The sequence below is a fragment of the Theropithecus gelada genome, chromosome 4 (assembly GCF_003255815.1).
Source record: "Theropithecus gelada isolate Dixy chromosome 4, Tgel_1.0, whole genome shotgun sequence".
NCBI lineage: Eukaryota > Metazoa > Chordata > Mammalia > Primates > Cercopithecidae > Theropithecus > Theropithecus gelada.
In genome coordinates this window covers 45497465-45522965 of record NC_037671.1, presented here as the reverse complement: position 1 = coordinate 45522965, position 25501 = coordinate 45497465, and the positions used below count along the sequence as shown (strand labels likewise).

Here is a 25501-nt window from a genome sequence, read left to right as displayed (position 1 = left end):
AAACAGCAGGTGCAGTGTTGGCCAAAACATTCAACAACTTGTTCAACACTTTTTGGAGCTTGCAGTTCATACAAGCAGCCACCCAAGGATGCCTCTGGGGCAATGCTGGCCAGTAGTAGGTGGGTACTCGCAACGGAAAAAGATGACTCCCTTGGCCCCGCTCACTCCGGCTGGTAAGACGGGGTCCACGCACAGGAGCTGAAGTGGGTCGGCGGACAGGCGTCAGAGTGGCTGGAGTGGGCACTGGGGGCAAAGGCTATCTACCAACAATATAGAAGTATTGCAGTATTTCTGGCCGGGTATGATGGCTCATGCCTGTAATCCCAGCACTTTGGGAGGCCGAGGTGGGTGGATCACGAGGTCAGGAGTTTGAGACCAGCCTGAACAACATAGTGAAGCACCCCTGTCTCTACTAAAAATACAAAAATTAGCTGGGCGTGGAGGCACGTGCCTGTAATCCCAGCTACTAGGGAGTCTGGGGCAGGAAAATTGCTTGAACCCAGGAGGTGGAAGTTTCAGTGAGCGGAGATCACGCCACTTCACTCTAGCCTGGGCGGCACGGCAACACTCCGTTTCAAAAAAAAAAAAAAAAGTATTGCAGTATTTTAACAACCGGAGTGGTCATATCTGTGTGCCTGCTCAGTAGCGGCCCTGAGAGGGGAGGTAGGCGGAACCGGCCCTGGGGCCCTGAGCAGGCCCCATCTGGGGCCCATCTGGAATCATCCCCGAGCAGTGCGGCTGCCTACCTGCCAGCACTTCATCATCTGCCTGCCCACCATGGGGCATCTCTCCATGTGTAAACACTTCCCACATCAGCACACCGAAGGCCCAGACATCAGACTTGGTAGAGAAGTCACCCTCCAGGATGGCCTCAGGGGACATCCAGCGCAGCGGCACCCAGGCCTGGCGGAAGTGGTAGTACTCACTGCAGGAGAGAAGCAACCCAGGGGTGAGGTGGGGTGGGGAGCGCGGCCTGGCACTGCAGCCTCATCCCCCGATCTGGAACTCATCCCCAAGCCAGGGCCCAGCCCTTCTACATACAGACACCAAGAAATTGGTCACATGTATGCTGAGCATGGGAGTACACTAGACAAAATCTGGAGGTAACCACATGGGGTTTGATGGTTAAAAAATTCCATTAAGAACTTTGCCTAAATGTTAACAGAAAAGTTAATAGTCATACATACTTTCTATATTGGTTGTAAAAATGTAAAAACTAAAAACCGTTAAATGGAAAGAGCTTTATTAGTGATAAACCAATCCTCACTACAGCTATAGTCAGACAAATGGGGGTGACCTGGAACCAGGGGGACTCGAGGGGATGTTCCCGGCAGCGCTGCAGAGCCCACATAGGCTGTCTAGAGCAAGCTCTGGCAGGGGGGCTGAGGCATAAGTCTCAGACTTCGAAATAATAATGACTGAATTCAGGAAGTTACAGAGGGAGCCATATAAATCCTTATCATATTTGCCTATTTTTAAAAAAGATTTATTTATTTATTCTTTTAATCACTAGAGATATTTTACAACCACCAAGAGTGTGCACTGGGTGGGAACCCTGCTGCACCCTTGGAAAAAGGATGAGAAAGCTCTTTCCTATCCCAGGCCCTCCAGCTTTGGACTAAGCAGGGAATAAACCCTTTCCCACCACCCCCCAAACTATCTGTCCTCTGCCCTTCACCCTCTGGGAAAAAATGGGGAGCCCCCACCCCACGCATGCCCTTCTACCTGTTGTACACATCCTTGCTGAGGCCCAGAGCAGACACCTTCACTTGTCTCTGGGCGCTGACCAGGCAGTTACGTGCAGCCAAGTCCTTATGCACAAAGCGGTTGTTGGACAGGTGCTCCATGCCCAGGGCTACCTGGGTGCACAGGGCCACCTGGAGAGATAAAGGGGCCTGTTAGAGCAGCCAAGGACTAGGCGTCAAGCTGACCACCCTCAACACAACCCTTGGTAGGGTTTCAGCGCTATTGGTGTGCTGCGTAGGAAGCCCAGAAGCACGATAGTCGCATGTTCCTTCTCTGTAAAATGGGGATAATAACCGTACCTGCCTTCCTGGGTTGTTAGAAGACTGAATTAAGCAAATTAAAGTGTCTGACACCATGCTAACACACAGCAAGTGCCAGATTAAGTGAGTGCCACATGGGCCTAGGGACACACACATAGCAACGATCTGTCCAGTGAAAAGTGAGCAGGCAGAAATCATAGCTGATATTTTTTATTTTCAAGTGACAGGGTCTTGCTTGTCACCCAGGCTAGAGTGCAGTGACACGATCACAGCTCACTGTAGCCTCTGAACTCCTGGGCTCAAGCAATCCTCCAACCTCAGCGTTCCAAGTAGCTAGGACTACAGGTGTCCATCACCATGCCCTGCTTTTGTTTTGTTTTGTTTTGTTTTTGAGACAGGTTCTCACTCTGTCGCCCAGGCTGGAGTGCAGTGGCATGATCTCAGCTCACTGCAACCTCCGCCTCCCGGGTTCCAGTGATTCTCATGCCTCAGCCTTCCAAGCAGCTGGGATTACAGGTGCCCACCACGACACCCAGCTAATTTTTGTATTTTTAGTAGAGACAAGGTTTCACCATGTTGGTCAGGCTGGTCTTGAATTCCTGACCTCAAGTGATCAGGCTGCCTCAGCCTCCCAGAGTGCTGGGATTACAGGCGTAAGCCACCGCACCCGGCCTCAGACTTTAATTCTAATGCCAATGGGTTGTTTCCAGTTTGGGGCTATTCAGAACAGTGTTATTATGAACACTTTTATAAGTGTACACATGTATGAGTTTCTCTAAGAGACCTAAGAGGAAGTCTAGAATATGAATATCTCTAGCTATACAAAATAATGCCCAACTCTTTTCCAAAGGGTAAGAGAGTTGGGGAATTTTTCATTCACTAATACTCTTTGTTGAATTTTGAGCCAATGTGAATATATTATACACTATACATGAAACGTAACTAAACTATAATAACTTTTTCTTTTTTTTTTTTTTTTTTTTTTAGATGGAGTGTTGCTCTATCGCCAGGCTGGAGTGCAGTGGCGTGATCTTGGCTCACTGCAACCTCCCCATCCCAGGTTCAAGCGATTCTCCTGCCTCAGCTTCTCAAGTAGCTTGGATTACAGGCACGTACTACCACACCCAGCTAATTTTTGTATTTTTTCTAGTAGAAATGAGGTTTCACCATGTTGGCCAGGCTGCTCTCGAACTCCTAACCTCGTGATACACCCGCCTCGGCCTCCCAAAGCGCCGGGATTACAGGCGTGAGCCACCGCGCCCAGCCACATTAACATTTCAAAAGTATATATGAATGCACTGAACAAATATAAATTGAAGCCAGGCACCTGCAGTCCCAGCTACTCAAGAGGGTGGGGTGGGAGAATTGCTTGAGCCCAGGAGTTCAAAGCCAGCCTGGGCAACACTGTGAGATCCTATCTCTTTTTTAAAAAAAAATTGAGTATCTACCACGTGCCATATACAGTGGGTGCTGGTGGAATATAACAGGGCTGGCCGAAGTAGGGCTCTTGATGGGGTGCTGCGGCCAGGTCACTTAGTGCAAATAAGAAACCACCTATTCACAGAGAAGGGGAAGGGCCATTGGGTGGGCACCGGCCTTGTGGGCACACAAGGCCGGCTGCCTCTCCCCACACGTGCTCTGTGAGGCAGGGCTCAGCCTTGGCTTCTTTGAGGCGCCCATGGCGAGGCTGGTGCCAAAGCCTGGCACTTCCCTACCACTGCAGCCGCCTCTCTGGGTCACATCACTGCTGATGGACTGTCTGCCCACCAGTTGGCACAGAGGTGGGACTGCTGGCTACTGAGCTGGCCCTTCAGCATCCCTGGCTAGCTCAGAGCAGATTCTCCTGCCTGGCTCCCAGAGGTCACAAGAAGGCCAGCAGAGGTGCCAAGCCCGAATGCTACGAGAGGGGACACTCCAAAGACATCTCTTCTCAGTTTTCTTGGGCACTGGCCAGTGACATCCCTGTGGGCCCCACTGCCTCCACTGGTGGTTTGCTAACTATGGTCACAATCTGTACGTCATGAAACCAAATTAGGGAATCTTAGCCAGCATTAAAGAAAAAAAAAAGGGAATAGAAAATAGAGTGCATCACACTTAATAAGAACATCATTCATGAAATGTTTTCATCTTAAAAATATAGGGCTGGGCACGGTGGCTCAGGCCTGTAATCCCAGCACTTTGGGAGGCCGAGGTGGGTGGATCACGAGGTCAGGAGTTTAAGACCAGCCTGACTAATATGGTGAAACCCCATCTCTACTAAAAATACAAAAATTTGCTGGCCGGGCGCGGTGGCTCAAGCCTGTAATCCCAGCACTTTGGGAGGCCGAGATGGGCGGATCATGAGGTCAGGAGATCGAGACCATCTTGGCTAACACAGTGAAACCCCATCTCTACTAAAAAATACAAAAAACTAGCCGGGCGAGGTGGCGGGCACCTGTAGTCCCAGCTACTCGGGAGGCTGAGGCAGGAGAATGGTGCAAACCCGGGAGGCGGAGCTTGCAGTGAGCTGAGATCCGGCCACTGCACTCCAGCCCGGGCGACAGCGCGAGACTCCGTCTCAAAAAAAAAAAAAAAAAAAAAAAAATTTGCTTGGTGTGGTGGCAGGCGCCTGTAATTCCAGCTACTCAGGAGGCTGAGGCAGGAGAATTGCTTGAACCCTGGAGGCGAGGTTGCAGGGTTGCAGTGAACCGAGATCACGCCACTGCACTCCAGCCTGGGCAAAAGAGCAAGACTCCATCTTAAAAAAATAAAATAAATAAAATAAAAAATAAAAATATATATGTATGTGTGTATTGGGTTGTGATGCAAAATGTACTTTTTGCTAATGTGGGTTCCAATCAAAAGATTTTAAAAACAAAGCTATAAAGTTAAAAAAAAAAAAAGTCTAAATCTGTGCTATCCTATACAGTAGCCACTATCCCCATGTGGCTATTTAAATTTAATTAAAACTTTTTTTGTTTGTTTTTTGAGAGACAGAGTGTCTATTGCCTAGGCTGGAGCGCAGTGGCGCAATCACAGTTCACTGCATCTTCAACCTCCCAGGCTCAAGTGATCCTCCCACCTCAGCCTCCATAGTAGCTGGAACTATTGGCATACACCACCATGCCTGGCTAATTTTATTTGTTTGTTTATTTATTTATTTATTTATTTAGAGACTGAGTCTCACTCTGTCACTCAGGCTGGAGTGCAGTGGCACTATCTAGGCTCACTGCAACCTCCGCCTCCCGGGTTCCAGTGATTCTCCTGGAATTACAGGTACCCACCACCATGCACTGCTAATTTTTTTATTTTTAGTAGAGACGGGGTTTCACCATTTTGGCCAGGCTGGTCTTGAACTGCCCTTAAGTGATCCCCCTGCCTCGGCCTCCCAAAGTGCTGGATTACAGGCATGAGCCACCACGCCCAGCCTATTTTTACTTTTTATAGACAGTCTCACTTTGTTGCCTAGGCTAGTCTCAAACTCCTGGCCCAAGCAATCCTTCCACCTTGGCCTCCCAAAGTGGTAGGATTATAGGTATGAGGCACTGCACCTGGCTTTAAGTTAATTAAAACTCAGTACGTTTAAAATTCAATTCTGGTTGGCGCAATAGCTCATGTTGGCCTGTAATTCCAGCGGTTTGAGAAGCTGATGTGGGAGGATTGATTGAGCCGAGGAGTTTGAGACAAGCCTGGACAACATAGTGAGACCCCATCTCTACAAAAAATTTAAAAATTAGACAGGTGTGGTGGTGGGTGCCTGTAGTCTCAGCTACTCAGGAGGCTGAAGTGAGAGGATCACTTGGGCCCCGGAGGTCGAGGTGGCAGTGAGTCATGACTGCACCACTGCATTCCAGCCAGGGTGACAGAATGAGACCCTGTCTCAAAAAATAAAATACAGGCCAAGTCGGTGGCTCACGCCTGTAATCCCAGCACTTTGGGAGGCCAAGATGGGTCGATCATGAGGTCAGGAGATTGAGACCATCCTGCCTAACACACGGTGAAACCCCATCTCTACTAAAAATACAAAAAAATAATCTGGGTATGGTGGCGGGCGCCTGTAGTCCCAGCTACTTGGGAGGCTGAAGCAGAAGAATGGTGTGAACACAGAAGGCGGAGCTTGCAGTGAGCCGAAATCGCGCCACTGCACTCCAGCCTGGGCAACAGAGCGAGACTCCATCTCAAAATAAATAAATAAATAAATAATTAATTAATTAATAAATAAATAAATAAAATAAAATAAAATAAAATAAATTCAGGCCGGGTGTGGTGGCTCACACCCGTAATCCCAGCACTTTGGGAGGCCGAGGCAGGTGGATCACTTGAGCTCAGGAGTTCGAGACCAGCCTGGCCAACGTGGTGAAACCCCATCTCTACTAAAATTACAAAAAATAGCCAGGTGTGGTGGCACGCACCTGTAATCCCAGCTACTCAGGGGGCCGAAGTCAGGAGAATCATTTGAACCTGGGAGGCAGAGGCTGCAGTAAGCCGAGGTCCTGCCACTGCACTCCAACCTGGTCGACAGGGTAAGACTGTCTCTAAAAAATAAACAAAACAAAACAAAACAAAACAAAATAAAATTCAGTTCTGCTGCTGCTTTAGCCAAATTCCAAGTGTACAGTTGCTATATGAAGCTAGTGACAACTGTACTGACCAGCACAGATATGGTACATTCCCATCATCGTCTTGATCAGTGCTGCCTGAGGCTTTAACAGGCAGCGCATTAATGCAGAGGTGCTAAATGAATGACGTAATTAGAGCTGGGAAAAACCTCATCCAGACGGAGTCTCACTCTGTCGCCCAGGCGGGAGTGCAGTGGCACAGTCTCGCTTCACTGCAACTGCCGCCTCTCAGGTTCAAGCAATTGTTGTGCCTCAGCCTCCCAAGCAGCAGGACTACAGGCACGCACCACCATGCCTGGCTAATTTTTGTATTTTTAGTAGAGACGGGGTTTCACCATGTTGGCCAGGCTGGTCTCCAACTGACCTTAAATGATCTGCCTGCCTCAGCCTCCTGAAGTGCTGGGATTACAGACCTGAGCCACTGTGCCTGGCTACTTTTGGTACATTTCTTTATCAACAGTGAAGACACAAAATCTCAGGATAGCTTTCAACTAAACGTGTAACCAGTGAGGAAGGTTAAAGAAGAGGGCGGGTGGGCTGGGAGCAGTGGCTCTCGTCTGTAATCCCAGCACTTTGGGAGGCCAAGGTGGGCAGATCATAAGGTCAGGAAATCGAGACCATCCTGGCTAACATGGTGAAACCCCGTCCCTACTGAAAAAAAAAAACAAAAAAAAACAAAAAACTAGCCGGGCGTGGTGGTGGGTGCCTGTAGTCCCAGCTACTCAAGAGGTTGAGGCAGGAGAATGGTGTGAACCTGGGAGGTGGAGCTTGCAGTGAGCTGAGATCACGCCACTGCACTTCAGCCTGGGCGACAGAGGGAGACTCTGCCTCAAAAAAAAAAAAAAGGGAGGGGTGCTGGGCACGGTGGCTCACCCCTGTAATCCCAGCACTTTGGGAGGCCTAGGCAGGCAGATCACGAGGACAGGAGATTGAGACCATCTTGGCTAACACAGTGGAACCCCATCTCTACTAAAAATACAAAAAAATTAGCTGGGCGTGGTGGTGGGCACCTGTAGTCCCAGCTACTCGGGAGGCTGAGGCAGGAGAATGGCGTGAACCCAGGAGGTGGAGCTTGCAGTGAGCCGAGATCGCGCCATTGCACTCCAGCCTGGGCAACAGAGCGAGACTCTGTCTTAAAAAGAAAAAAAAAAAGAAGATGGCGGGTGGATGGCCTGCCAGGATTCTGGGCCTCTCTGGGAAGTACACTGGGGTCTCCATGAAAAGCAGAGTCTGGCCAGGTGCAGTGGCTCACACCTGTAATCCCAGCACTCTGGGAGGCCAAGGTGGGTGAATCACAAGGTCAGGAGTTCAAGACCAGCCTGGCCATTATGGTGAAACCCTGTATCTACTAAAAATACAAAAATTAGTCCGGTGTGGTAGTGGGCTACTATAGTCCCAGCTACTTGGGAGGCTGAGGCAGGAGAATTACTTGAACTTGGGAGGCGGAGGCTGCAGTGAGCCGAGATCATGCCACTGCACCCCAGGCTGGGTGATAGAGCAAGACTATGTCTCAAAAAAAAAGCTGAGTCTACGTCCCTAAAATAACCCCTGGAGCACTGTCCTCAGAACGCCCCACGTGCACTGGTGGTAAAGGGGCCGGGCCGCTTCAGTGGCCATCATAAACACAGCCAACTCCACTACAGGTTTCAAAATCCCAGGGCATTGTCCAATCTTGCTTGATTCTCTGTAAGCAGGCAAAGGTTTTGGTAATGTGCCTTCATCAGACTTGTGAGTCCCCTCGGCCTGCTCTCTCTGATCTGGCTCACAAGCTAAACAATCTACTGCTAGTCAAGGTAAACAGAAGAGGGTGGACTTGGCATGGTAACTGCTTGCTATCTTTCCAGAGAGGTGGTGCTTCCGGAAATACTGGCTAAGCAAGGGCAGTAAAAGAGAATTCTGTTAGACTCAAGCCAATTAGGTGTTTCCTTGACGCTGGGCAAGATGCCATCAGATAGCCACTGGATTAATTCTCAAATACTGTTATAAAAGACCCATTCTTTGGTAAAGATCAGACCCACCCCTTCCTTTCCAATTTTAACACCCCAGGGGTTTGCCCATGTTCTGGCTAACCCACTGTGATGCTACTGAGATCTTCTCACAAGAGGCCTTCTGTTTCCTGCCATGGCATCTGACTGCATAAAGCGTGGTCCACCAGGTGTGCTAAGCTGATTCTGCTTCTCATCGCATCATTAGTTCACAGGTGATCCATGGAGCAATTACAAACTACAGCTCTCTGACATCGTCTTATCAGCTACTCTAGACGGCATTACCTACAATTATGCCAACACCCAGGACCCATGTCTTTGATTTCTATCACTACCTCACTGCTCTCTTAAAATCCTCCTGAGGCTCCCCTTAGCCCACTCACACCCAATATGGCACTTTGGTTCCAACTCTAGCTGGCCAGGAAACACCCTGCCTACCACTCCACCTCCCTAGAATACTTAAGTTTTTCCCCTTCCGTTCTAGGTCCTAGGAGTATAAAGTGACAGAGCAGCTCACTACATAATTAGCACAATAAAGTACCTACAAGTTTTAGTTCATCTTTCCCAAGAATTTTCATTTTCATGGAATCCCCAAAAGCAGTGCTTTTCAAACTGCTGATCGAGACCCACATGGGTCTCGAAACCAGTTTAGTGGACTGGGGTAAAAAAAAAAGGATAGAAAAGAGGACGGGCACGGTGGCTCATGCGTGCAATCCCAGCACTTTGGGTGGCTGAGGCAGGAGGATTACTTGAACCCAGGAGTTCAAGACCAGCCTGGGCAACACGGCGAGACCCCCATCTCTACAAAAAAATAAAAATAAATAGAAAGAGCACAGGATAGAAAACATCAAGTGTTGGCCGGGTGCGGTGGCTCACGCCTGTAATCCCAGCACTTCGGGAGGCCGAGGCGGGTGGATCACGAGGTCAGGAGATCGAGACCATCCTGGCTAACATGGTGAAATCCCATCTCTACTAAAAAACAAAAAGTTAGCTGGGTGTGGTAGCAGGCGCCTGTAGTCCCAGCTACTCGGGAGGCTGAGGCAGGAGAATGGCATAAACCCAGGAGGCAGAGCTTGCAGTGAGCCGAGATCTCACCACTGCACTCCAGCCTGGGCAACAGAGCAAGACTCTGTCTCAAAAAGAAAAGAAAAGAAAAAAAAGAAAACATCAAGCACATCAAACACAATGTTGTGAAAGTTTAATTTTAGTTACATGAGCCTGCATACTAGATCATGAGTAAAATGCGTTCCTTTTTTGTTATTAAGTGATGCAGGTCTTGCTATGTCACTCAGGCTGGCCTCAAACTCCTGGGCCCAAGGGATCCTCCGGCCTCAGCCTTCCAAGTAGCCGGGATTACAGGCATATACTACCGTACCATCTTAAAATGCATTTCCTAAAAGGGATTATAATCAAAAAGCATTTCAAAGCTACTAGTCTCCACCAGGGCTCCTTGAACTTTAATGAGCTTAGCAATCAGCTGGAGAGCTTGTTTGAAAAATTCAGGTCTTCAGACCTCACTCTTAAATACTCTCTAATTCCCTCCTTCTGAGTCATGCTCCAGAAATCTACTTTGTTTTGTTTTGTTTTGTTTTGAGACAGGGTTTGATTCCTGTTGCCCAGGCTGGAGTACAGTGGCAAGATCTCAGCTCACTGCAACCTCCGCCACCCAGGCTCAAGCTATTCTCCTGCTTCAGCCTCCCGAGTAGCTGGAATTACATGCATGTGACACCATGCACAGGTACTTTTTGTACTTTTAGTAGGGATGTGGTTTCCCATGTTGGCCAGGCTGGTCTCGAACTCCTGGCCTCAAGTGATCTGCCCGCCTCGGCCTCCCGAAGTGCTGGGATTACACGTATGAGCCACCATGCCTGGCCTGCATTTTTCTTTTTTTTTTTGAGACAAAGTCTCACTCTTGTCTCCCAGGCTAGAGTGCAATGGCACAATCTTGGCTCACTGCAACCTTCGCCTCCCGGGTTCAAGTGATTCTCCTGTCTCAGCCTCCCAAGTAGCTCAGATTACAGGCTCCTGCCACCATGCCTGGCTAATTTTTGTATTTTTAGTAGAGATGGGGTTTCACCATGTTGGCCAGGCTGGTCTCGAACTCCTGACCTCGTGATCCACCTGCCTCGGCCTCCCAAAGTGCTGGGATTACAGGTGTAAGCCACTGCGCCCTGCTTTTCTTTTTTTTTTTTTAAAGCATCCTCTCTATTAATGCAGAGTATTGTCCTTGGAGAGTGTAGAACCCAACTTATTAAAGCTCCCCCATCATATTTAAGACATTATGGCAAAAAAAAGTGTGAAAAAGATGTTTAGCAAAGATGGTAATGATTTGCAGTCAAATAGAGTGCCTTAGATCACATGACAAAGGTAACTGACTTCCTGTAAGCCTATGTCTCAACCCAGTCAGAGAATCCCACCTTGACTCCCCTGACTCCTGAAGCCATCCCCTTCCTGCCATTCAACTACTTCCTGTCCTTGCAAACTAAACTTAAATGGTTTTCTCTCCTAGGAAAACTTCTTTGTTAACCACAACCATCTGTCCACCTGAAGGACATGGGTGCCTTCAACATCTCTTTTTTTTTTTTTTTTTTTTGAGACGGAGTCTCGCTCTGTCACCCAGGCTGGAGTGCTGTGGCCGGATCTCAGCTCACTGCAAGCTCCGCCTCCCGGGTTCACGCCATTCTCCTGCCTCAGCCTCCTGAGTAGCTGGGACTACAGGCGCCCGCCACCTCACCCGGCTAGTTTTTTGTATTTTTTAGTAGAGACAGGGTTTCACCGTGTTAGCCAGGATGGTCTCGATCTCCTGACCTCGTGATCCGCCCGTCTCGGCCTCCCAAAGTGCTGGGATTACAGGCTTGAGCCACCGCGCCCGGCCTTCAACATCTCTTAATGCCTCCCACTTTCTGTTTTACCTCAAGTCTGTAAGGCACAGGTCATACTCATGTACCTAATCTCTCCCCTAGATCATAAGTGCCCCAAGGGCAAGATGCCTGTCCATTTTTTTTTTTTTCTTCTTTGAGATAGGATTGTGCTCTGTTGCCCAGGCTGGAGTGCAGTGCTGTAATCATGGCTCACCGCAGCCTCAACCTCCTGGGCTCCAGTAATTCTTCCTCCTCAGCCTCGAAAGTAGCTGGGACTACAGGCACGCCCCCGTGCCTGGTTAACTTTTTATTTGTTATAGAGACCGGGTCTTGCTATGTTGCCCAGGTTGGTCTCAAACTCCTGAGTTGAAGCAATCCTCCTGCCTTAGCCTCCCACTGCACCTAGCTGATGCCTGTTCTAATTTTGCATTCCCAAGGGCCCTTGGGGCCACACCTGGCTCTGTGAGGATTCACTGGCTCTGTGAGTGTCCTAATTTGTGAGCTCTTCAGTCCTGAAATCTCACTTAGCTGGTGTAGCAAGTCCCATCCTGTGGCTTCTCCTCTACAGCCACTATACAGAGTTCCTGCAGCTTCATGGGGATGGAAAGAGGGGTGTGGTGTCAGGAGGCCAGGTCACTTGTCCTGTCTGGGTCTTAGTAAATTCACATGTAATAAGAGGGGGCCAGCCTGGAGGGCACAGAGCTGCTTCCCCAGAGAGACTGGGGGCAGCCAAGGTCCCATTCACCTGACTCATCTGCCAGCCATGCCTTTCTGTTTTGCCTCTAGAGTCTGTGACCTGGGACAGCCTAGCAGGCAAGGAATGGTCCCCTGGGAGAAAGGGCAGAGCCTTCTGCCTACCCTGCCCCGAGCTCTGATTTGGTTTATGAGGTCACTTCACTGCCAGCTTGGAAGCAGACTCTCCAGTCACATGGAAGGAAGTAGATCCATTTCAGAGGGGAGAGGAGGCGGCTGTGGACAAGAAGAACCTGAGGGAAGGAAGAAGGGGCCGGGCCACAGCAAGCCCCAGGCACTGGAAAGGTATGGACTGAGGTGGAAGGGGATAGCAGGCAAGTTTTCCCTTCTTCACTATTTCAACCGAGGTCTGCTCCACCACAGGGGCCCCAGCCAGGGCTCTGTGCCCAGAACAATCTCTGCGCAGAAGGCAGGAGGAAAACTAGAAGGAAAGCCTGGGCAGCTACAACCCAAGGGAGAGGGCAAGATGCAAACCACAGACGGGGAAACCCAGGCAGGCAGCCCATTCACAGAAGAGTCTTCTCCACTTAGAGCTGAAGAAACAAGCTCAAGCCCACACCTAGCCCAGCAGGCCCCCTGCACTCGGACTGCTTGCTGCTTCTCCAGCTCAGAGCTCACTGCAGATGGGCAGGCGTCCTGCTCCAATGCAAGCTCCTGCCCAGGGGCAAGGTCCGAGGGTAGCTCTTCTCCGTGAAGCCAGCATGGCAATGCAAAGCCAGTTCCAGGATACATGACCTGGGACAGGTCATACAACCTCGTAAGCCTCAATGTCTTCATCCACAAAATGGGGATAGTAGTATATATTTCAGAGGACTACCATGATAATTACGGTAACACATGTGAAGTTCTTACCATAGGGCCTGGCCCATAGAGAGCCCTCAATAAATGGTGCCTCTGTTGCTCCCTGGGCACCCTCTCCCTCCCTCCTTCACTCTGTCCTCACCTTCTGCTTGGTGCTGAGGGGCTGTGACTTCAATTTTTCATCCTTGCTCTTGGAAATCCTCAGGAACTGCTTGAGGTCTCCCTAAGGGAAAAGCCAGGCATCATGCTCAGGTCAGTGCAGAGCCATTGGCTGTAAAGCCTCAGACAAAGCAGGTGCTCGCAGAATTCCTGCCTGGGGAGGCAGTGAGAAGGCCTAAGCTAGCCTGGGTCCCTTTCCTGGGGAAAGTTCACTGCGAGTACAGAACTTTAAAAACATACAAGAGACGTCTCCTAGAGGCTCTCTCAGTCAGAAAGAGAGGAGAATTGGCATTTTTACCCCAAGGGGAACCTCCAGACAGGTGGGGCAGCAGAGCCCCTATCTTCAGTGAGCCAAGAGGAAAACAGTCCCCTACCCTCTGTCCTCAAATATTCCGGAGAGGAAACCTCTGTCCTCCAGAGCTTTACAATTTAATAGAAACAAACAGAGGAGAACGCCAGCAGTAGAAACATACATCAAGCATTCATAAGTACTTGTTTGTTTGTTTTTAACTTTTTGTAGAGACAGAGTCTTGCTATGTTGACCAGGCTGGTCTCAGACTCCAGTCTCAAGTGATCCTCCTGCCTCAGCTTCCCAAAGTGCTGGGATTACAAGTGTGAACCACTGTGCCCAGCTGCATAAGCACTTGTTAATGGAAAGATTGATAGGACTCCTGCCTGCTCTTGCCCCAGAGCTAGGGATTTGACAAGCAGCAGTTTGAGGACCATGGGGTGAGGGCTGGGACCAGTTGGGGAATGAAGAGGAAGGCGCAGCTCTGGGAACGATGCCCTGAGTGGAGAGGAGAAGGCTGGTGGCTGGGGTAACACTCAGGTCACAAGTGGTGCTAGGAAGGAGGGAAGGAAAGTGGGTTCTGATATATTTATTCTCAAGTGGGGACAAGCTTTTGGGGAGGAAAAAATAACAAACCAAAGAAAACAGGAGTCAGAGAAGATGACCTGGAAGGCATCCCTGCAGTGTGACAGTGAGAAGTCCCAGAAGAATTTAGGACCAACCCCTCCCCTAAGATACAGATGGAAAGACTGGGTGCTGATAAAGGGAACGCAGGCATCCAAGAGCGGGAAGGCAGAAGCTGAGCATCGCAAGGTGGGCAAGGTGTAACAGCAGGCAGGTGAGGTCTCGACTGAGACCGCATGAGACAAGGTTTTCACGGTGCTCCAGCCCCTGACTCCCACCTTTGTAGGACACTGCCCTCCCTACCCGAGACCCCCGCGTCCCCTGCCAACAGCATACCAGGTCCACATATTCCAGCACCATGTAATGGGGCTCAGCCTCCCGGCAGAGCCCCAGGAGCCGCACCACGTTGGCGTGGTTCAGCTTCCCAAACATCTCCAACTCCCTCCGGAAGTCCAGCTGCTGCTGCTCGTCCTTGCTCTGCAGGCTCTTCACAAGTACCAGGGTCTCCGCCACTCCCTCCTCCAAGCCCTGAGCCTTTGCCAGGAACACCTCCCCAAACTCACTCTTTCCTGTGGGTACAGTCTGAGTCAGCCAACCACCTTCACCCAGGCAGAGGCAGCTCCTGACCTGGGGGAGGGGCCTAGCCTCTACTACAGTGGGGACTCACCCACCTGGGCTGGGCATGAGACCCGGTTCCGCTGTGACCCCCTCCCTCCTTAGGCTTCAGTGTCTCCAGCAGCAAAATAAAAGGGTTGGACTAATATTCAGCATTTTCCAAAGGGTGACTCGCATGAGAATTTTTGGTGGCTCATGGTAAACATGTCTTAACGTATGCTAGGAAAAAACTATGACAAACCCATGATTTCTCATATTTTTTCCTACAACAAAGGTAACTTAGCTTTTCTGTTGTTGTCTGTTTTTTTAAAGAATCAATTTAAATAAAACATCAAGTAAATAATACTACAGGTAGTACACAGGAATGACAAAATCTGTACAAAAGCAGTGAATAACAGGCTCTGGGGCCACACTGGGCTAGATCTCTACCTACACTTCCGTCCACCTCTAACATTCTAGGTTTCAGGGATTTCGGAACACTAGCCTGTACCCAGCCTCAAGACACAGCGGGTGACTTGCAGTTAGGCAGGGGCAGCTGTAGTCAAGGCGACATACCCAGCGTGGTGATAGGCTGCAGGCTGGACCGTGGGAAGTGCATCTTATCACTTGTGCTGTGGCGTTTGTTGGTGGCCGCGGGGCCGGAGCCCAAGCTGGTCAAGGCCACTTCCTCTTGGATCTCTGCTGAGGGCTGCCCGTTCTGCAAAGGCCCGCCTGGGAAGAAGGAGGACAGGAGCGTCACGATGAGACCTGACACTCTGGCCACCACGGGGATTTCTGTTCTGTCCCCTGGTCTTCCACTCTTGACAACTTGGGTCCAATCACAATACTCCACATGAAGGGACAAGCCCAAATGATAAAATGATGGGGCTGGGGCTAGGTGGGGGAAGTATGGGCATCCCCTAGGGTATGACCCCTTAGTGATGCAGCTGATTACAACCTCTGAGATGAAGCCAACTGCAGACGTCTAATCTGAATCACTGGTCCCTGAACACCATAGCTACACATAAGGATTGTTGCTTTCATGGGGCCTCCTATTGGGCAAAGTCCTAAACAGGCACAAAGGGAAAATCACAATAATGGAGACCCAACCCCTGCTCCTGAACACCTGAGCTGATAGGAGAGACCCAGTAATGACCTCAGGGAGCTCCCAGTCCAGGGAAGTGGGGATAGGAGAAGGGAAGTAAACGGAAAGCCTGCCCTTGGGGGAACTCTTAGACTCATGGGGGGAACCAAGACGTGCAACAGCAACATGTATACGTATACTAATGATATCTGTGGTTTCCTGCTGGGAGTAGGAAACAGCAGGGAATCATAGGAAGCTGGTCCCAGGGGCTCCAATGAAGAAGTCTCAAGCCAGGTTGCTCAGAAGCCGAGGCCCTGGGAATCAGCCAACTCCAGGCTTCCCACTAGGGGTGTGGCAGCCTCAGCTCCAAGATCCAGCAACAGCCACTCGGTTTCCTGAGGGCTGGCGCTCTCCCCTCCGTGGCCGCGGGAGGGCGCTCAGCTCCTACACACGGGTACCACCTTCCCCTCCAGGGCCCCTCACCGTTGAGGCATTCCATCTCTGGCTCCTCGCCCTCGGGCTGCTTCTGCAGCCGCTTGGCTTTGCAGCGCTTCTTGCAGTAGAACATGAGACCCAGCACGGCGATGATGTAGGCCACAGCGGCACCCACCGACAGCCCAATGGTCTGGATCATCTTGTAGGGGGGAGGGCTGCCAGGGCCCTCCGACTCCTCCGGCACAGGCTTGTCTGAGAGACACACAGATGGGTCTGGGCAGGCGCTGCTAAGCAAAACAAGCCCTGCTTCTCCACTAACTCCTCCCAACCCCATCAACGGGACAACTTAACAGATGGCCCGGGAGGGTCACCACCTTCACTGGCTTTAACAAGGGCCAGCAGGTCCTCATGCCCCACTGAGGTCAAAGGAAGACTCTGAAGGAGATGAGGCCAGGGGTTCCCAAGCTGGCTCTGCATCGCAAGTCAAGGCAGGCGACACAGATACGCACACCTGTCAGGGAGCCACCACAAACCCACGCTATTTGTTAAGAAGCTTCCCGGCCGGGCGCGGTGGCTCAAGCCTATAATCCCAGCACTTTGGGAGGCCGAGGTGGGTGGATCACCAGGTCAGGAGATCGAGACCATCCTGGCTAACACGGTGAAACCCCGTCTCTACTAAAAAATACAAAAAATTAGCCGGGCATGGTGGCGGGCGCCTGTAGTCCCAGCTACTCAGGAGGCTGAGGCGGGAGAATGACGTGAACCCGGGAGGCGGAGCTTGCAGTGAGCTGAGATCACGCCACTGCACTCCAGCCTGGGCAACACAGCGAGACTCCGTCTCAAAAAAAAAAAAAAAAAGAAGCTTCCCAAGGGACTTGATAATGTAAGCCAGGCCCAGAGAGCAACATTTGGGAGTTTCAGGTTTAGAATTCCAGGCACTGCCTGGCACAGAGCAGGTTTTTCAATGAACAGATCTGTAGAAGGGATCTGCTGGTCTAGGGACCTTTCAATGGCCCCCACCGAGGGGTCTCAAGAGGCATTGGGGGAATGAAGGGAGAGAGACCATGCAGGATCCCCCTACTGCCACACACACCCCAGTGGCTCCCACCAAGGGGCCTCCTCACTTCATTTTCATCCATTTAAACTTTCACATTATACTTTGTCTAGAAAAATAATGCTGCCAAACCAAAAAAGTTTGAGAGCTTCTCATTTAAACCACCTTCACCTGTGGATGTAGAAACAAGTCCCCAGAGGAGAAATAAGTCTCCCAGGGGCACAGAGTTAAGTACAGGGCCTTTTACTGGACCCATCATTCTCTCTGGGCCTCCTGGAGAAAAGAACCTTGTCCTACTGCATTCTGACCTGGTCCTGCTCCCCAGCCACCCAGAGATGTGTGTGGCTGCTGCAGGAACCTGGGAGGCAGCACTGTAGGAAGAGAACACCCTCCCCTGCAACACACACACACACCCACCGACCATGGGATGTTAAATAAACGACAGCCCGGCTCTGAGCAAGGACTCTAAGACTGTGCAGTGGCATGGTGAGACAGCCGAATCCCCTCCTCTGCCACAGAAATGGCTTCTGTGTCATGTTCTGTACACAGGGGCTGACTGAGTACAAGGTGACAAATGTCTGGGTCTACCACTTCCTGTGCAGGACACCCCTTCCCAGCCCATACCCACGACATAGAGGGGGGCCTCCGTGTGCTTGATGTTGCAGCTGTTGCCTGCAATGCAGGTGTAGCGGCCTGAGTCCTCAGGGGCCACGTCGTGGATCACCAGGGAGCCATTCTGGAAGATGTGCATCCTGCCAGGGGAGAAGCCACAGCGCTGGCCAGCTCGCAGGGAGTGGGCACTGCAGGAGAGGAGGGGCGGGTATGGGAGGGAGGCAGCCCTACCTGGGTCCCAGCTTGGTGGGGTCCAGGATGCGGTCCTTGCCCTTCCACTGAATCAGTGGCTTAGGGTCCCCCTGGGCCTCACACTGCAGCAGGGCTGTGTGGCCCTGGTACACAGTCGTGCGCTCTGGCTCTACTTTGAAGGTGATAAAAACTGGAAGGAAAGAGACCAGCGAGGGGCAGGGAGGAGTGAGCCAAGGGGCTGGCAGGGTACATGGTGCTACCCTAAAGAGCCCTCCCAGCTGAAGGGCCCTGCCACGGTCGCACCTGCCACAGTGAGCTGGACATGGGCACGAATCTGGCCCTGTGGCCCATTGGAGGCAATGCAAGTGTAGTTGCCAGCGTCATCTCGAGTCACCCGGGCAAAATGTAGGGTCCCAGCGTTGTCTGTCACCCACTCTGGAAGGCTGCTCCCATCTGCAGGAGTAACAAAGGGAAATTATGGAAAGATCAGGGTTACACAGATGGCTGACAATGCCTCAGTCCCTCACCTCGACTCCAAAACACAGGCAAAGTCCAAACTCCTCAGCCAGGTGTTAGAAGCCCCCCGTTATTTACCCCTCTTCTAATTCTTCAGTCTCACCTCTTCCTCCTACTGCCCTGTGTGACATTTCACTTCTGCCAAACCGGACTCTGTTTGGGCCCAGATTGGCCCTGTTCCTACCCCGCTGCCTGTCACTTCTCCCTCCTAGAGCCCATTCGCGCTCTTTGCCATCCCAGGCTGTAGATGCATTTTGAGCCTCACCTCTTCCAGAAAGTTCCCCCAGACCTGAGCAGAGGGAGCCTACTTCCTCCTCAAAATCTACAACTCTACTCTCTCACTCTAGGTGGAAATGTCAAAATTGGTCCAACCTTTTAAAAAACAATTTGGCAACTCACATCAAGGGCTATAAAAATGTTCATATCCCCTTTCATGCGTAATTATTCCAATTCTGGGAATCTTTCCCAAAGGAAATAAACCTAAATCCAGAAAAAAACTTTGGCTTAAAGATGTTTATTGCAGCCTGGGCGCGGTGGCTCAAGCCTGTAATCCCAGCACTTTGGGAGGCCGAGACGGGCGGATCACGAGGTCAGGAGATCGAGACCATCCTGGCTAACATGGTGAAACCCCGTCTCTACTAAAAAAATACAAAAAAACTAGCCGGGCGAGGTGGCGGGCGCCTGTAGTCCCAGCTACTCGCGAGGCTGAGGCAGGAGAATGGCGTGACCCCAGGAGGCGGAGCTTGCAGTGAGCTGAGATCCCGCCACTGCACTCCAGCCTGGGTGACAGAGCGAGACTCCATCTCAACCAAAAAAAAAAAAGATATTTATTGCAGTAATGAAAAAAATGGGGGTGGGTGGCTGGGAGGTTAACAACCCAAATCTCCAACATTTAAGGAACAGTTAAGTAAATTACAGTGAATCCAATCATTGAAATATTATTAGGATCATCAAAACAAATATTCATGAAGAGTATATAAAGATGTGCGGAAATGCTTGACAATGGTAAGTAAAAGAGGGTATAAAATTACAGTTATAAAAAAACATAAAAATAAACGCTTTTTAAAAATATTTTTTAAAACTACGTAGTTATCTGTATTGTCTACTTCTACAATAAGCATGTCTACAGGCATGCATCACCATGCCTGGCTAATTTTTTAATTTTTCGTAGAGACAGGGTCTCCCTATATTGCCCAGGTTGGTCTTGAACTCCTGGGCTCAAGCAATCCTCCCACCTCAGCCTCCCAAAGTGCTAGGATTACAGGTGTGAGCTACCACACTTGGCCAATCATGTAAATTTAATAACTGAAACTATATATACAATAAAACTGCTAGGTAAAAAAAGAAAAACATACACACAGAAAAAGAAGACATATACCCAAAGACGATAAATGGCAGGACTGTGCATTTTTTCCACCAACTAATATATATATTTTTTTTCTTTTTTTTTTGAGACCGAGTCTTGCTCTGTCGCCCAGGCTGGACTGCAGTGGCACAATCTCGGCTCACTGCAACCTCCACATCCTAGGTTCAAACAATTCTCCTGTCTCAGCCTCCCGAGTAGCTGGGACTACAGGCACGTGCCACCACCCTTGGCTAAATTTTTTTTTTTTTTTTTGAGACAGAGTCTTGCTCTGTTGCCCAGGCTAGAGTGCAGTGGCGCGATCTCGGCTCACCGCAAGCTCCGCCTCCCGGGTTCACACCATTCTCCTGCCTCAGCCTCCCAAGTAGCTGGGACTACAGGCGCCCGCCACCACGTCCGGCTAATTTTTTGTATTTTTAATAGAGACGAGGTTTCACTGTGTTTGCCAGGATGGTCTCCATCTCCTGACCTCGTGATCCGCCCACCTCGGCCTCCCAAAGTGCTGGGATTACAGGCTTGAGCCACCGCGCCCAGCCTCTCCCAGTATTTTCTAAAGGAGCCCATGTAATTTTTCTTTTTTTGAGTCAGAGTCTCACTCTGTCACCCAGACTCTAGTGCAATGGCATGATCTCGGCCCACTGCAGCCTCTGCCTGCTTCAGCCTCCTGAGTAGCTGGGATTGCAAGCATGTGCCACCACACCTGGCTAACTTCTGCATTTTTAGTAAAGATGCAGTTTCACCATGTTTGAAACCAGTTTGAGGCTGACCTCAAACTCCTGGCCTCAAGTGAGCCACCCACCTCGGCTTCCCAAAGTGTTGGGATTACAGGCGTGAGCCACTGTGCTCGGCCTCCATGTAATTTTTATGTTGGAAAAGATAAATGATTTTGGAAAGGGAGAAGGGAGGACTTTATAGCATTGTCTGGACCAATCCAATCACTTGTTGCCTTGAGTCGTCTTCCATGTTGTCCAAGGCTGTAATCTGACCTCTTCTGTGTCTGGCTTTTTCCTCCCTAACTCAACTATACATCAGCCCTGCATTGCTTGTCTAGTCTCCACATTTCTGGGCACGGTGCGGGGCCCTCAGGTATGCATCTGATCAGCGGACTGCCCTGCCTGCCCCCACCCTATGCTGGCACTATACCCACCTGTCCGTTCCCACTTAATAGTGGGCTTCTCTCTGCCTGTGGCTGAGCAGGGCACCGTGGCCTCCTTGTCAAACTCCATGCACTGCTGCGGCTGGGGTGGTGGTGTGAACTTGAGCTTTTCTGTTTCAGCAGAGGGTGGGTGGAAAGAGGAGGAATTGGGGCCGCTGGAGAGGCTGTGCCCAGGCCTGCTGCTCCCTCCCCTTTCCTCTCCTGCCTAGCCGGGAAGGGTGCTCCCCCAAGACATGCTGGCTCACCCAGCACTTGGACACGGGCTTGCGCCTCGATGCTGCCAGCTGGGGTGCTGCTCACACAACGGTACCATGTCCCATCGTACACCTCCACGTTGTTGATGCGCAAGGTCCCATTCTTGAAGACCTCGAACCGTGAGTCCTGCAGCACAGGTGAGAGGCCTCAGAGCCTGAACCCACATCCACCTCTCCCTAGAGGCCGCCTCCAGGGAAAGAGTGCTATGGAGGTGAGCACAGAAGAGGGCAGGTGGAGGGAAGGCCCCGCCCATCCAATAGTAACATTCTTCTTTCTCACCTCTGAGATGAGCATCTGGTTTCTGTACCAGACAACTGTGGGTTTTGGTGTGGCCTGGGTCAGGCAATGCAAGTAGCCGGGTTTGCCCTCCTCCAGCTGGCTGTCTTGAGGCTTCTTCAGCCAAGTGGGCACAGCTAGACGGACAGGAAGGAAACAGTGAAGACTGCTTCACAGGTCTCCAAAACCAAAGGACCCAACTCCAAGAAATTCTACTACCATTCTAGGCCCTGAGTTCAGAAGCCCCATGCTACTCAGATGGCAGGAGTTTCCCTTTAAGGAAGACCCAGGTGCCAGCACCTTTTTTTTTTTTGTTTTTTTCTTTTAAGACAAGTTCTCACTCTGTCACCCAGACTGGAGTACAGTGACACAGTTATGGCTCACTACAGTCTCGAACTCATAAGCTCAAGTGATTTTCCCACCTCAGCCTCCCAAATAGCTGGGACCACAGGTATGCACCACAATACTTGGCTAATTTTTGTATTTTTTATAGTGATGAGGTCTTGCTATGTTGCCCAGGCTGGTCTCAAACTCCTGGTCTCAAGCAGTCCTCCCTCCTTGGCCTCCCAAAGTGCTAAGATTATAGGTGTGAGCCACCACGTCTGGCCACCACTGTCTTTTGAACATTATCTTAGTTAATTGTCACATTAATTAACTTAGTTAACATTATCTTAGTTACAAATCCCCATGGTAGGCAGGGAACGGTGGCTCACACCTGTAATCCCAGCACTTTGGGAGGCCGAGGCGGGAGGGTTGCTATGAGACACTGCACTCTAGCCTGGGCAACAGAGTGAGACCCCCATCTCTAAAAAAACAAAAAAAAAAACCCAAGATATGTATTCCAACACCCATTTTACAGCTAAGAAAACAGATGTTCAAAGAAGTAATAGTGGCTGGGTACAGTGGCTCACACCTGTAATCCCAGCACTTTGGGAGGCCAAGGCGGGCAGATCATTTGAGGTCAGGAGTTCAAAACCAGCCTGAACAACATAGTGAACTGAGATCACGCCACTGCACTCCAGTCTGGGCAGAAGAGTGAGACTCCGTCTCAAATTAAAAAAAAAAAAAAAAAAAAGTAGCAGCAGTAATGGTGATGTGCTAATAGCCAATAGTGATAGAATTTAAAATTCTCGTCTATGTGACTCCAAAATTCATATTCTTCCTTTTTTTTTTTTGAGACAGTCTCGCTCTGTCACCCAGGCTGGAGTGCAGTGGCACGATCTTGGCTCACTGCAAACTCCGCCTCCCGGGTTCACGCCATTCTCCTGCCTCAGCCTCCCAAGTAGCTGGGACTACAGGAGCCTACCACCACGCCCGGCCCCTCGTTCTTCTTATTACACCATAAAATGCCAAGGCGCAGTCCTCAGAAATCTGTTCTGTTTTAGTCACATTCACTCATCCAGTCCACAACCTTCAATACAATGTGAATGGTTGGCTCCCAAAACTACATCCTGATTTCTGTAAATCCAATTGCCTACTGGCATTTCCAACTGGATATCCAACAGGCATCTCAAACTTTATGTGCGCTAAAGGGAGCACCTGACTTCCCCCAAAACCTGCTCACTCATTTTCCCTATCTCAGTCAATAGAACTATCCAGTCAATTAAGAAAGCCAAAAAGCTAGCCTTGTCTTCTCTCTATGCCCCACCCCCATCACACTCATTCTACACAAACCCTATCTACTGGGGCTCCTAAATATATCCTGAATTTGACCACCTCACCCCCACCACTACTGCCTCTGTTCAAGCTCCTTTCAGTATCTCCCCTAGACTATTACAGTCATCTACTAATGGGTCTCTCCTTGTTTATACTCTTGGTCCTAACATTCTAGTCTCAAAACAGCCAGAGTGATCTTCTGAAAAATCAGTCTTCCACTCAAAACCCTGCAAGGTCTTCCCATCCAATGTGGTGTGGTAGGCTGTTTGCAATGATAGTCATAAACAATTCTCCCATCCATTTCATCTCTTTGCAATGTGATGTTGACACTTTCCCATCAAGAGGTGGAGTTTATTTATTTGTGTGTGTGTGAGACAGGGTCTCACCCATTACCCAGGCTGGAGTGCGGTCATGCCATTATGGCTCAATGTGGCCTCAGCCTCCCAGGTTCCAGCAACCCTCTCACCTCAGCCTTCCAAGTGGCTAGGACCACTGGTGCATACCACCATGCCCAGCTAATTTTTTTTTTTTTAGTAGAGACAGGGTCTGGCCATGTTGCCCAGGCTGGTCTCAAACTCCTAGGCTCAAGCAATCCTTCCATCTTCACCTCCTAAAGTACTGGGATTGCAGCATGAACCACTGCACTAGGTCATAGTATATTTTTCTAGTCCCTGGAATCTGGGTGACTTGTGACTCCCCTTGTCCAACAGAACACAGTGGTAGTGTTGCAGCTTCCACTTTTGCCCTCTCGGAACCCAGCCACCAGGTAAGGAAGCCTGGGCTAGCCTACAGGAGATGCCATGTGGAGGAGAACTAAGGCACCCTGGTCAATACCCCCTGTCAACTGCCAGACAGGTGAGTGAGGCTACCAGGGACCAGCCAGCTCACCACAAACATGTGTACACCCAGCTGATAGCACACCAGGTGGACGAGCAGGCCCACCTGAACCTGTCCACAGAATCATAAGCATGTCAATGGCTGTTGTTTGTAGTTTCAAGTCACTATGGTTTTGCTTTTGTTTGAGACAGAGTCTCGCTCTGTCGCCCAGGCTGGAGTGCAGTGGTGCGATCTCGGCTCACTACAACCTCCATCACCTGGGTTCAAGCAATTCTCCTGCCTCAGTCTCCCAAGTAGCTGGGATTACAGGCATGTGCCACCACGCCTGGCTAATTTTTGTGGGGTTTTTTATTTCTTATTTTATTTTGAGACAGAGTCTCCCTCTGTCGCCCAGGCTGGAGTGCAGTGGCGCGATCTCGGCTCACTGCAACCTCCACCTCCACCACGTCCGGCTAATTTTTGTATTTTTAGTAGAGATGGGTTTTCATCGTGTTGCTCAGGCTGGTCTCAAATTCCTGACCTTGTGATCCACCCGCCCTGGCCTCCCAAAGTGCTGGGAATACAAGGCGTGAGCCACTGTGCCCAACCATTTTTGTATTTTTAGTAGAGACGGGGGTCTCACCATGTTGGCCAGGCTGGTCTCAAACTCCTGACCTCAAGTAACCCACCCGCCTTGGCCTCCCAAAGTGCCACCACATTTTGAAGTGGTTTGCTATGTAGCAATGGATAACTGATGCCGAAGCCAAAGTCCTTACTAGGTTTTTACAAGACCTAGATAATCCAGTTTCCACCTCTCAGGCAACTTCAACCCCTCTCACCATCGTTTATTCAACTCAAGCCACACAGGCGACTACTGTTCCTCCAACATACAAGGCCATCTCCATCTCAGGGCCTATCACATGGCTGGCTCCCTTCTTAATTTAAATACCAGCTCAAATGCACCTTTTACACAAGTCTTCCCTAAACTCCCTCTGGCCCTGCCCTTTCTCTATCACTTGCCCTATTTTATTTTTCTCCCTTGTTGTGCTGGCAGCTAAAATTATATTTGTTCATTTGATAGTTTTTCTTACTGGCTTTGTCACCCCTACCAGAATATGAACTCCACAAGGAGAGGGGCTTCTGCCTGCTTTGTTCACAGTTGCATCCAGTACTGGGAACAGATCTAGCACAAGGAAAGTGCTCGACAAATCTCTATTGACTGACTGCATTCCCAGAGTTCTCCATCCTCTGGGCTCTACCCTCTAACACCCAGCACCTGATCTGGCCCTGTTTGCATCACACACTCTCAAATGCCACAAGCCTCCTTCTCAGAGCATAGCAAGGGACACTGGTGTGGCTCAGTCAGTGTCAGCTTCAGTTAGCATCTGTGGAATGACTGATTAAAGCCAGTAGTTC

General features: G+C 50.2%; 1 protein-coding gene across 4 annotated transcripts in view; it reads right to left on the bottom strand.

Annotated features, from left to right (window-relative positions):
• PTK7 (protein tyrosine kinase 7 (inactive)) overlaps positions 1 to 25501 on the bottom strand; it is an 82689-nt gene that overhangs the window by 1018 nt on the left and 56170 nt on the right. Inside the window, exons 8-19 of one of the 4 annotated variants that reach the window (XM_025382459.1) lie at positions 21617 to 21750; positions 21328 to 21463; positions 21074 to 21193; positions 18351 to 18500; positions 18087 to 18237; positions 17868 to 17995; positions 16238 to 16441; positions 15247 to 15402; positions 14413 to 14645; positions 13147 to 13227; positions 1726 to 1877; positions 747 to 925 (exon numbers count right to left, since the gene is read on the bottom strand). In XM_025382459.1, the coding sequence (XP_025238244.1) occupies positions 747 to 925; positions 1726 to 1877; positions 13147 to 13227; positions 14413 to 14645; positions 15247 to 15402; positions 16238 to 16441; positions 17868 to 17995; positions 18087 to 18237; positions 18351 to 18500; positions 21074 to 21193; positions 21328 to 21463; positions 21617 to 21750 (1824 nt within the window). The remainder of the gene's footprint in view (positions 1 to 746; positions 926 to 1725; positions 1878 to 13146; positions 13228 to 14412; positions 14646 to 15246; positions 15403 to 16237; positions 16442 to 17867; positions 17996 to 18086; positions 18238 to 18350; positions 18501 to 21073; positions 21194 to 21327; positions 21464 to 21616; positions 21751 to 25501) is intronic. The other 3 variants (XM_025382462.1, XM_025382461.1, XM_025382463.1) reach the window with 3 other exon arrangements.